The sequence below is a fragment of the Neolamprologus brichardi genome, chromosome 2 (assembly GCF_056152115.1).
Source record: "Neolamprologus brichardi isolate AB-2024 chromosome 2, ASM5615211v1, whole genome shotgun sequence".
NCBI classification, from domain to species: domain Eukaryota; kingdom Metazoa; phylum Chordata; class Actinopteri; order Cichliformes; family Cichlidae; genus Neolamprologus; species Neolamprologus brichardi.
In genome coordinates this window covers 8569330-8581732 of record NC_142105.1, presented here as the reverse complement: position 1 = coordinate 8581732, position 12403 = coordinate 8569330, and the positions used below count along the sequence as shown (strand labels likewise).

The following is a 12403-nucleotide window of genomic DNA, read 5'->3' as shown; positions in this document are numbered from 1 at the left end:
AATGTCATCTTTTTGTAATTTTAGGATAAAAAAGGATAAAAAATAAGAGGAGAAAGGAAATAAATCTCTTTCGTTCACATTTATTTTTGCTTCACAGGTTTACTTATTTCTGCTTAAACATTTTGTTTTTCTGTACAGCAGCATCAGTCAAACTAGAGGAAGGTAGTGAGGAAAACTGTTGAGAGAGTGAGGTTGATTACCTGGCAGAAAATAATCCAGGTAGATGGATCACCTGATCAACCGGGTAAATTACAGTGGAAGCCCGGCCAACCACATGCTGCCTCATGCCGAAGTACATTTTTTTCCCTTTATGTGGTACTGAAACTGAAAATTATCAAAGAAAAATTGATGTCTTTGAATGAAAAAAAAAATCGTATTATTTTTGGAACAAAAAAAACTACAAAAAAGCTAACCCTAAATAAATAAAAATACAAGATAAAAATGTCTATTTTAACAAAATTTTAACACATTTTATTGAGAAACCAAGAACAAAGTCAAGTCCGTTTCAGACGTTAAACAAATATTCACATCTATGACTCTTAAAAAAATAATTTATTGTTCAGATGTTAGTTTGAAAAACCAGATGTTTCAAAAATCAAAGGAAAAACCTCCACAGGCAAAATGTTTTTATACTTTTAAAACTGTTTGGTCAACATTTTATTTTGTCTAATCAATAACATAACTAATCAATAACAGAGTCTTTGAGGCTTTAAGCCCACAGAGCAGCAGCAGGAAGTCACTCAGATGTGTGTTTCACACATGGCTAAAGAAACAAAATTAAAACCTTAAAAAAAAAAAAAAATCTGACATTCACGCCTCTTCCTCAGCTTCAGGTGTTCTCAGGTCGGCCTTCTTCTCTGCTTTGCTCTGCTCCTTCTCCAGGTGTTTCTGAAAACAAACATATGCTGTAATGTGGGCGGGGCAGTGTCGCATATGTACTTCAGGTATGTTATAATGTGGCTAGGTCTAAGGTATATCATTATGTGGGCACCTGCAGCTTGTTGTAGTGAGCTTGGCTGCTGCAATGCATCTTCTTCGCCGTGTCTTCGTTGGAGTAAAACAGGAAACAGATGCGGCAGTAAAACCCCGCCTTCACGTGTTCGACACCTGAAATAGTAACAATGACGATGATGACGGCGAGTTTTTTTTGACGTGAACCTGACGATGACCTGGCGAAGCTTTCTCACCGATGGGTGTGGAGGGATCGTACAGCGGCAGGGGCAGAGACGCCGTGCTGGCTTTGTTCACAGCGACAGGAACAGCCTCTGTCTGCTCATTCTGATTAGTCGATGTCTCCATCTGCGAAAATAAAAGAGAAAAACAAAAGATTCCTCTTGTTTACCTGTTTTATTTCTAATCAAAATGTATTTAAATAATTAAAATGTGTAAAAACAAAGTTTCCCCATTGTTAGCAATTAGCTCAAATCTCTGGTCAGTTGATGGAAAGATGTTTAAATGAATTCGATGTCACCGAAGTCGTCTTTGATCGAACGCTTCAATAACGAGCTGTACAAACAACTCACGTCCTCGCTGTCCTTCAGCTTCTCAGCACCCAAATTTTCGTCCATCACCGTCTCTTCACCACTGACTTCACAGCTCTGCACTTCCTCCTCCTTTTTCTCCTCTTCCTCTGGTTTGACCTCCTCTTTGGGCTTCTTCCCTGGAGGCTCCTCGCTGTCATGGGAGGATTTTAGTGGCGGGCTCTCGCTCGCTCTCTTCTTGGTGTTCGGCACTCTAAGGCTTAATGGACAGACGTGATTGAGGGGTTCAGAGGCTTCAGCTTAAAGCAAAGTACATCCACAAGTTGTAAAAGACAGGTGTCATCTCCAGGTTTACATTTAGATAAAAGGCCTGAAGACGACTGCTGCTGTGAAGAGAAACTAATAAATCAAACTCGTGCAGCGAGCACACAAGAAGAAAAAGAAGAAACTCACCCGTGTTTGAGCTGCTTGTACTTCCTGCTCACGTAGAGGGTCAGGCGCTTCCCGCTGAATCTCAGTGGCTTCGCTTTATAATCGGCAGCCATCTTCTCTGCGTCCTCGGCATTATACATCTCGAGGAAACACTGAGGACAAGCATCGGACGGCTTTAAAGCAGCAGGAGTTATGTGGATTCAGGTCGGACGTGCATTTGTCCCAGTTCGGTACCTCTCTCCGGATCCTGTTCAGGAAGTACTTCTTGACCCTCCCGTATGGTTCGGCAAGCTTCAGGACCTCCTCGTCCGTGTATTTGCTGTTGGGGATCTGCCCGATGTACACCACCTTGCTGGAACCGGACTGAACAGCAAACAGAGAAAATGAGCCCACAAAGAAGAAAACAAACACCGACATGTCCTCATACAGTCGTGTTTCTTTTATCTGACAAATGTCACAAATATCACATTTTTACTGGCCCACAATAATCTGGAACACTAATAACATCCACATCTTCTCTGATTCTGCTTCCTGTCACCGATTTCCAGTGTAAGTCACAATTCATTTTAGTTTTACTATAAACATAAAGCCCAACACAGCCAGGCACCTGCTTATGTAGCAGACCTGCTGAAACCTTAAAACAGCAGTTTGATCATCTGATCAGAATCTTTTAATTGATCCATGATCTTATTGTAAATCCAGAGCCGATCACACTTCGAGGTTGTAGCTCGTAAACATTGGAACAGCTGAATCTGGGGTTTGTTTTAAATGACTGCTCAAAGATAATTTTACTTATTTATTTTTTATATTTTAGCTTTAACCAATGACCACTGCAGTCTGGCTAAGGTGTATGCATTTAGAACATTTTAGACACAAACCTTATTCTCAGGTTTCAAATTTTGTAGAAATTAATAAATCAGATGAAAACATAACATGGAGGTTAAAAAAAATTAAATAAATGACCTGGATGGTGGGGTAGCTCATGGAGTGACTGATCTTCACCGTCCGCCCACACACCGACGCCGTGATGTTCCCGTTGTAGAAGTTGGCCATCGCCCGTGCTTCTTCTTCCGTGGCGAACTGAAGGAACGCCTGATGAGGGAGAGAAGACAATGCGATATTTAAAAATACTTTTCAGGAAATATCCAACTACTTCAATTGGATGCAATGAAAAAATATCATTTTTCAACTGATATTTGAAAAAGCTGCTTTACTGCAGTGATACAAATGTCCAGGATTAAACTTTCACTTAACACTGAACAGAGTACCTCGGGTCTCAGGTCCAGCACCAGGTGTTTGACCACCTTCCCGAAAGGCTGGGCGAGTTTCAGCAGCTCGTTGAGGTACTGGTACCCTCGCCTGAAGCCGACGATGTTCACCACCCTCATACCCTGATGGGAGGAGCAAGAATTGAGAAATTCCAGTGAAACAGAGTGAATGAAAACAGGTTTCCGAACACAGATTATGTTGGAAATCTCATAAAATGTCGAAAGTAGTGCAATTTCATATAAAACTAAAGTTACTGCGAATCAAAAGTTCAATTGCAGTTGAACTTTGTCAATCTCCCCTCACTCACAAACCATTTGAACTACTCAACTTGAGGGAGTCATTAATTCACCAATACACAGTGAGCTCTCCACCCTTCAGTTGTAAAATAATGGACCACAGAAAAGGTGAAAATATTTCAAATGTATTAATAAAGTGAAAAACTGAGATTCTTGAGATGCAGTGATCCACAGAAACATGAAGTCAAATATTAAAGGTATCAGAGCGACGGCGCTCGGGTACGTACCCCTCGCCTCGTGTTGTCTGCAGAGAAGAGGAGACACAAACAGAGAGGAAGATGTGCGTTAATTTCAAACACCTTTTTGTTGATTGAAGACATCGTCCTCACATCCATGAAGGAAAATGACTTTTTTAAGGAAAAGCTGGTGCTGCCGCAGATTACAGGTACAAGTGTCAACTTTGATCTCTAAATATTGATCTGATCAGGTACCGATGTCATCCGACTCTCCGTGGGCTTCGTCGTTGTCTTCCTCCAGCTCGTCCAGCGTCACAAAGTCCTCCATGTTCTCTGGGAAGTCCTGCTGGAAGAGACATCATTAACACACCTGTGCCACTCCTGGATTAGAGACTGAAGGACAGAGCAGATGCGTCACCTCTTCTTCGGGTAGATCTCCCTCCGCTGCCTCCGGAGCCTCCGAGCTCTCTGCTGCCTCCATGTTCATCTCCGGTTTGCCCTTGTGCTCCTTGGCCAAGGTTTCTATTTCTGCCGCTTCTGTTTGTGGCTCTGACTCCGCCTCCTGCTTGACCTCACCCGTGTCTCCAGGTGTGTCATTAGTGACATCATCGGTAACCTGTGTGCAATTCGGTTTAATTCCAGGAATCACTTTTGGCTTTAATATTTGTTTCAACTTTTTTGTTTTCTCACCTTCTCCTCCTCCTCCTGTCGAGCATCCTCAGACTCCTCTACCGTCTCCTTCACAGACTCTGCTCCCTTAGGCTCGTCCTCCTTCTCCTCGCCATCAGGTGCCTGCTCCTGCTCCTCCTCGCCATCAGGTGCCTGCTCCTGCTCCTCCTCGCCATCAGGTGCCTGCTCCTGCTCCTCCTCGCCATCAGGTGCCTGCTCCTGCTCCTCCTCGCCATCAGGTGCCTGCTCCTGCTCCTCCTCGCCATCAGGTGCCTGCTCCTGCTCCTCCTCGCCATCAGGTGCCTGCTCCTGCTCCTCCTCGCCATCAGGTGCCTGCTCCTGCTCCTCCTCGCCATCAGGTGCCTGCTGCTCTTCTCCGTCCTCCCTTCCTTCCATCACTCCTGACACTTCCTCATCCTCGTCCTCCTCCTCTGTTACCATCTTCACTTTGTCCTTCTCCTTCTCTTCCTTATTTTCCTGTCTGCTCCTGGAGCTGGATGAGGAGGTTTTGGAGTTGGAGGACTCGGCTCTGCTATTCTTCTGGCTCGAACCGTCTCCTCCGCCCTGTTTGTGCTTCACACTGTATGAACGAGTGTGTATGAGTTTAAGCTTCCATGTGTATTCTGACATATATACACTGTGTTAGCAGTTAGCCAGCTAACACCACCTCTCATAACGAGGTCAGAGATGATGTTCAATTTCTAACTTTTAATAAAGAGTCGGGTTTGCTCACTGGCTAATCTGGAGCTACTTCTGCTGACACCCTGCTGTTTTCAACATGACGTCTGCTATGATCTACGAAAGCTGAAATATCATGGATCAGCTGTGCTGCACCAGTTTAAAGTCTGTGACACGGAGGAACAGGAACAACCATTGGTACTCTGCATGTTTTCTTATAATTGACTTGGCAGAACTTGAATATGGCCTGGGGGCCAGAATCAGCCTGGCAAACACTCCAATCTGGCCCACTGGATGGCTTTGGAACATCTGGAGGAAGATCTTTGAGTGTCTTTTCATAAGTTTGCAGCTTTAACTACTGATACAGATGCTCCCCATACCCGTCCATTTTTCTTATATTAAAATATCTCATGGATTAGATACATAGTTATGGTTCTGTACACCAGCAGAAAGGAGAGTTTTTTATGGCTCATGTAAGTAGGCTGTATGTGGCCTGAGATTAAAAATGAGTTTGACATCTCTGATTTAGAGCATATGACAGATACCAGGCTCATCCTCTAGCTTCAATTCCGTCTGTTTCAATAAAAGGGCATCTAATTCTGACAATATTCATAATATTCACACTTTCATTAAATACGCTAAAGTGTTTGTCCAAAATAATAACTGAGTGGTCTTGAGGGAGCTTATGAAAGAGTTTATAAACATGTCTTATGTAAAATGACCTCCAATGGTTAATAGTTTCATTCACTTTTAGTTCTTTCAGTAGAATAAACCTCCAGTCACCAGGTCACGTAACTGTCTTTTATTTCATTTGTTTCCCACAACCTCCAGTCAAAGGGTGTATCTGTCCCTTTCACTGCATCTCATTCATGTATGTGTTTACAGTTCCTACACCATGTCATGGTAGCAGTGTCTGAAGCCGGGTACTCACTTGAGGGTTTTGTATTTGGTGCAGATGTTGAGACGGACTATTCTCCCATTGAAGACGAGGGGGTTCTGGGTGTAATGCTTCACCAGCATCTCTGCGTCCTCCACAGTTGCCAGCTGAATAAACGCCTGGACACACAGACGAACACAAAAGCAGCCATCATTCAAACTTATTTCACCTTATCACAGACTATACTCAGCCAAATCTGATCTCCACACTTTCTGTAGTAATGCTGGCATCACATGAGCACTCAAAGAGCAGCAGTGTTTCTTGCTCTGTCTTGATGCACGCTCAATCATCCAGGTAAGTAAATCTCCAAAAGTTGATTCTGTTCATCTGGACGTAGTGTTTTGTGGGAGAAACGTTTCGTCACTCATCCAAGTGACTTCTTCAGTTTCAGCTGACTGCAGGTTTCCCCAATCTTATAAAAAGTACATTTGCATAATGACTGAAACCAGCCCACTGAAGGAACAATGGGCTGGGAAGTCAGTTCCTTAATCTTAAATATGCAAATTCTCATGACCATTGATCAACAACAACTGATCAAAGCTCACTGATCAAAGACCACTGATCAATGGCCATGAGTACCATTCACAGAAAGTTGGGGAATGGCTGCAATTACAGCATTGTAAGATGGTGAAAGATGTACCCTTAGGCCCCCTCCTCGATTCAGAGATGTTTTTTCCCTTTTCACGTAAATGGCCTCCTTGACTCCACGCTCAAACCAGCGTTCCTCCCTGTCCAGGATGTACACATCCCCATCATTGAAAGAGTGTCCACTGGCCCGTAGGTTTAAATAGACTGCAGAGTCCTGGCCTGACAAGGCAGCTCTTCTGTGATGTGCCATCCGCTTCGCCAGAGGTTGTTTGGTTTCCCTGATGTATAAGGTTGTTTATAAGGCTGGGGAAACCTGCAGTCAGCTGAGACTGAAGAAGTCACTTGGATGAGTGACCAAATGTTTCTCCCTCAAAACGCTACGTCCAGATGAACAAAATCAACTTTTGGAGTTTCCTGCTCTGGTTTATTTACCCGGTCGGTTAAGAAGAGGTGTTTCTCAACCACACCGAAGCGTTCGGCGAGGGTCAGCAGCTCCTGTTTCTTCTCGTCCTCTCGGGGCAGATGGTAGAAGAAGACCACCTTGCTGCCTTGACTTTTGACCTCTTTCTCAGGTTTGTCTATCGGCCGCTCCACCCGCCGGGTCATCGGTTGGTCCCCTGGTCGGTCCACCGGCCGCTTTGTCAGTCGATCCATTGGTTGCTCGTCTTTCTGCAGGTTAGAAACAGAAACTTCTAAGGATCTGAGTCTGTGGGGAAGCGGTGAGTTTTATTTAGCAAGCGAGGGGATGTTACCTCAATGAACATGAGGGTCTGGGACAGGTAGAAGGTGACGGGTTTGCCGTACGACGACGGTGGATGCTGCTGGTAGTAGTTCACCACGTCCAGAGCTTCTTCATGTGTGCTCATCTCCAGAAAAGCCTGATGGTCACAAAGATTAGACTTCAATGCTGAAATTCAGTTTTCCTCAGAGAGGTTTGCTTTAAGTTTCACAACCACGTATTTAATGTTGTTATTACTGGATTATATTTAGACTTCTTTAATCCCCAGCTATCTATAGTCTCTTATCACAAGCTCAGTCTGACTCCATTTCTACCATCTTGGACTGCAGCTGGTGCCAGCAGTCCTCCTCCTGGTGTGGAGATCCTCTGTGAGTGGGTTCAGCTCAGCGAGGCTGCGAAGGAGAATGAGGACTGCCAGCTGCAGCTTCAGATTGAGGAGATGGAGTTCATGTGCAGGACGAAAGAGTGTGAGGCAGCTGATTGTATTGTTCAGTTACATTTATGACAAAGAAAGTTTAACTAATGTCTACATCTAAGTCAGTAAAGTAACTGAGGTGGAAACAGCGAGGTGAGTTTTCCTACCTTGTTCTTGAGGATGAGATGCTCCCTCAGGCAGCCGAAGCGCTCAACGAGGGCGAACAGGGTCTTGTCGCTGAGAGGCTTCCTGTCATATTTCACCACCAACACCCTGCTCCTCAGCTGAGGACACGACACACAGTCTTTACTGAAACCAGCTGAGCTCTGCAGAAATGAGCTGATCCACAGGAAGACACAGCAGAGAGACAGAGGAGGTCAGACTCACCTTATTCTGTCCCAATGGACCGGAACCACGTCCTCCACCTACTCCGGACACACAAACACACCGATGTTCGCACATGAGAAAAGACAGATTTCAAAAAGTGTCTGCAGCTTTCTGAGGGCACTAAACAGCCGGGTCTCTTAACCCTCACCCACTCTTTTTAATGGCTCTCTGTATTTACTGTACCTGAGCCTTTTAACCATTTTTATCCCAAAGTCAGCAAGCGTGGCACATAAATGTAACACGGAGCTCACAGGAGAACCAGACTTGATCAGTTGGAAGTTAAAGACTTGACGTCAGCTGTCTGAAACCATCTTTATGAATAAAATAGTGACTCCCCGCACAGAGAGAACGTGACAAATGACTTAAAATAATACTAATAGTATTAATAGTGATAAAATAAGACATCTGTGGGTCCCTCACCTCCACCCCAGCTCGAGGACATCCCTGCCATTGGTCCTGAAGACATGGGGGCTGGTCCCAGCAGTCCTGCAGACAGGTTGGGGGTCTCCCAGGGACGACCACTGGAATTAAAAACATGTGATCGTCAGTTATCAGACACCTGGATTATTAACACACAACACAAAGCTTTGTTAACACCAAGCCACAGAGACAGTGTGTGAACCCTCTGGAGGCAGGAGAGTTTCTGAATCTCTATCTAATCTAATGAAGCCCATCTGACCAAACAGAAAGTTGCCTGTCAGGTGTACAGTATGCTTGCTGCTCCCTCGTCTGCTGTGAACCATACATGACATACAATGCAAACAACAGAAAGACAAAACAGTGCAGGACAATCTGTTTGGGCATGGCTGTCAGTAATAACACTTTTCCGAGGTTACGTCGAGGTCCTTTAGGACTCTAAATCTAACATCTCAAACACTAAAGGAGGAGCTTATTGTTAGCATCTCTTACCCTCTGCCTGGGCCCATACCAGGGTCCCACTCTGGATACCTGAAAAACAACATCATCATCAACATCATCAGTGTTACACATCTGATAAAGACGAACAGACCTCAAAGGAACATTTCTTCTGATGTGAACATGCTGTTAACAGATTCATAACATAATCTGTTTTGGCTCACTGTTGTGTATTAAGAGCAACTCACATGTCCAGAAGCTGCCGTCTTTTTTCAGCATGGCGGAGTCCGTTAACGTGTTGGTTCCACTCCTACAAACACAAACAGAGCATTACTGACACTCAACAGGCCGTTTCTCCTAAAATACAACCTGTATATTGAAGGAACAGTTCACAGAGTTATTAACCTTCATAGCGTCACCCAGACAATCACTTAGGACCAGATTTACTAAGAATTTAAATGCACTTCATCAGGTTTCCATTTTAAAACCAAAAATTTATGATTAAGATCTTTTTAAGACTGTCAATATAAAATTGTACTTAGTAGTCTGTATAATCTTTTAGTGATATAAGTTTGCATATTATAGAATACTGCATGATGACCCTTTTATGACTTAGACTGTTGTTGGAATCAAGACTTGCTTTATAAATTCTTTCTCACAGCGATAATAGCTGAGCAAGCTGTTATTATCTCACTCCTGCCAGGAAGAGGAGAGCTGGATACTTTTATCTGCAAGAAGAGGGGCCACGTCCTTCAGAATAACACACACACACACACCTGAACCACTCTTATCTTCACTCCCTACATACTAACACTCCTCTGTTAATGAATAGACGTATTCACTGTTGTATTACTTTTGTATATAAATAAAGGCAAGTGCAGGAACAGAGCGCACATCACAGGGCCCCCACTCTGGTGTGAGCGTTCTGTGATAGCCCTTGCAAGTAAAAGCTGCAGCGTCTGTGTGTTTCTACCTTTAGATTCTTAGCTGAAGAAGTGTCTTTAGAATAAATCTCTTGACAAAGATCTACAAAAACGAATAATTCATTATATTTTGTGTGCAATAATCACTATAACAGAGAGTATTTGATGCTTTCTTAAGCCATCAGTGACAGTCATACAGGCAAGAAGAGCTCACCCGCATATCTTCAAACCTGCTCACTGTGTGACTTTGGTCAGTAGATTACTAACTTCCTGTTGACTTTTGGTAAATTATGTTTTTGTCAGCATTGAAAAGAACCATGTGCGTCCATGTTAAATTTTTTGCTTTAAAGCCAAAAAGTGTACATTTCTTCTCAGAGAGAATTTAAATTTCCAAATGCGAGTGATAATCGATTAAATCCTTCTTTCTCACTCCTGACACCATAAACTGTAAAGAAAAACAAACACAAGACCCCAGCTGCCAAAAGTCTCACAGGTTTAAAAGCTGCCAATTCGATAAGTCCATGAATGTGTGAGGAGCTTTAAATGTTTCATGTTGGAGACACAAGGAGCAAATCAAGATCCTCCCAGGACTTTGTTAAAGCTAATGAAGTGAAAAGATCAAGTAAATCAGACTGAATGTGTAACATTAACAGCTTTACCAGCTCATGTGAACAGATACTAATTATAAAAAGAGATTTTTGGTTTGATTGGATGACCGCTGGAAAGATCCAAATCTAATTGTTCAATGCTGGAGAGCTTCAGCTGAGAAAATGGAGAGAGGGAACATGCTGTGAGGAGATACAACAAGGAAATTATATGAAGTAAACCGGACCTGAATCAGCGCCTGTCACTGACTGAAGGAAGACTGGAGCTCAAACATTTACAGTTAGTCCGAGAAGAAAAGAGGAAGCAGGTTGGACGTACTCACCATGGTGGAATGAACGTCAAAGTCACAAAGAGAGCACACGTGGGGGAACATGGGGGGCATGACTCCCAAGAAGTCTTGGACTTTTCCGTTTGACGGGGAGCCCATCCTCCTCTGCATAAAGACGGGCTCAGACGGGCCCATGCCGAGCCCACTGCGGTGGGAAAGCTCAGAGTATGGCCTCTCTCTGCTCCCACCTCCACCTCCACCGCTGTAATTTAAGCCGTAGCCCCGGCTGGAGGAGACGTCCTGCAGGGAGCTGTACCCAAAGTCTGTGGAGGACTTGGCTGAACCTTGTCCCAGAGAAGAAACGCCCATCCTCCCCACGTGCCCCTCTTCCCAGCTTCCTCCTCGATACGCAGCATCAGAGGACATGGCCGCCCGCCGCTCTCCTGCTTCCCCCTTGCGACTCTTCAGCTGTCTGAGGATGTGTGGCAGCGTCTCCACACTGATCTCCTCCTCAGGGATTTCAGCCAGAGCGTCCAGGTCAGAGGGCGACAGCCCCAAACTGGCAAACAGCTTCATTGTGCTGCCAAGATTGCTAGTGCTGCCGCCACATTGGGGCATCTGCCCGCTGCCGTCCAGGCCCTCCATGCCCACCCCCACCCCCATTGGTCTGTTGGGACGCTGCTCATTCATGTTGAAGTTCAAGGTTTCTGCAGCGGCCAGGAGCCCCCGACCCACAGCGAAGTGTTTCTGAGCGCCGTCAGCCTGCGTCTTCTGAGACATGATATCAAAAAGTCTGTCCTGCTCTCTGGATTCAGCACAGAGAGCCAAGATAAAGAAGGAGACAGGCGCTGGAAAAGGTCTTCAAAGATGACAGGAACTTAATGTGGTCAAAGTGAGCAGGAGCTCCTTTTCTTCTGTGGTGGCAAGTCTTATTTCTGCTGAGACACAATGAGGTAGAAAAAGCTTCAAACAAAGCCTCTCCTAAGAAAACAGGAGCCAGTGGAGGCCCTGACCAACAGACGGAGGAGCACGACTCTGATCTTTACTGCAAAGGGAACATAGGAAGCGGTTAAAGGAGGAGAGAGAGAAAGATTCACCTCAGCCCAGCAGGAGGAACATGACCTGATGCAAACAGAGTGATGGAGACCTCCTCACTGAGGAAGAGAAACTCTGAGTCCATGGAAACATCAATAAGATTGCGAGATTACAGCGAGCCCCTAAGTGAATCACAGCCTGACACAGACCAGGAGTAACATCTTTGCAGGTACAGTGAGAGGAGAAGGAAAGTTGCAGCAAACACGCTTTACGGGTCGAGCTAACAGTTAAGCTAACAGCGCTATTATGTCTACGTTGTTTAACCTGACATGTTAACTAAAAGATTAAGTACGCTGTCATTAATGAGAAAAATGAAGCCAAAAACGACTCAGATAAGCTGCGCAGCTAACTTTGCTAACATACATCTCCTACCTGCTAACACTAGCATAGCTAACAGCCTTTAGTTATCTGATATTTAACGTGCAAACTGTGCATGAAGCTGTTAACCGTGAGTTTACGTGTATAATATGATTTATCTGTAATTACGGACACTCTTACCCTTTCTCCAACACCCGATCGCAGCTGATTAGTAAATAGCACGAGACAGGTGACCAAACTAGAGGATGTGAAGTATCGCGATATTTCATCT

At 44.5% G+C, this 12403-nt stretch overlaps 1 protein-coding gene across 5 annotated transcripts; it reads right to left on the bottom strand.

The window, feature by feature from the left end:
• Positions 1–73: 73 nt before the first annotated feature.
• LOC102800089 (uncharacterized) lies at positions 74–12387 on the bottom strand. Of its 5 annotated transcripts, none has more exons than XM_087847018.1 (22): positions 12313–12387; positions 10774–11654; positions 9171–9232; positions 8977–9015; positions 8488–8588; positions 8068–8105; positions 7848–7964; positions 7279–7404; positions 6959–7195; positions 5933–6057; positions 4345–4903; positions 4073–4270; positions 3910–4000; positions 3706–3722; positions 3182–3304; positions 2877–3005; positions 2148–2276; positions 1935–2065; positions 1524–1740; positions 1188–1299; positions 992–1107; positions 74–888 (listed from the first exon to the last, which is right to left on the bottom strand). In XM_087847018.1, exons 2-22 carry the CDS (start codon positions 11497–11499, stop codon positions 811–813), a joined length of 3471 nt encoding a protein of 1156 aa, XP_087703144.1. In that variant the 5' UTR covers positions 11500–11654; positions 12313–12387; the 3' UTR covers positions 74–810. The 5 variants fall into 5 exon arrangements, with proteins under 5 accessions (XP_087703144.1, XP_087703179.1, XP_087703153.1 ...); XM_087847053.1 differs by having other exon boundaries at positions 3910–3997; XM_087847027.1 differs by having other exon boundaries at positions 10774–11657; positions 12313–12372.
• Between the last annotated feature and the right edge of the window lie 16 nt (positions 12388–12403).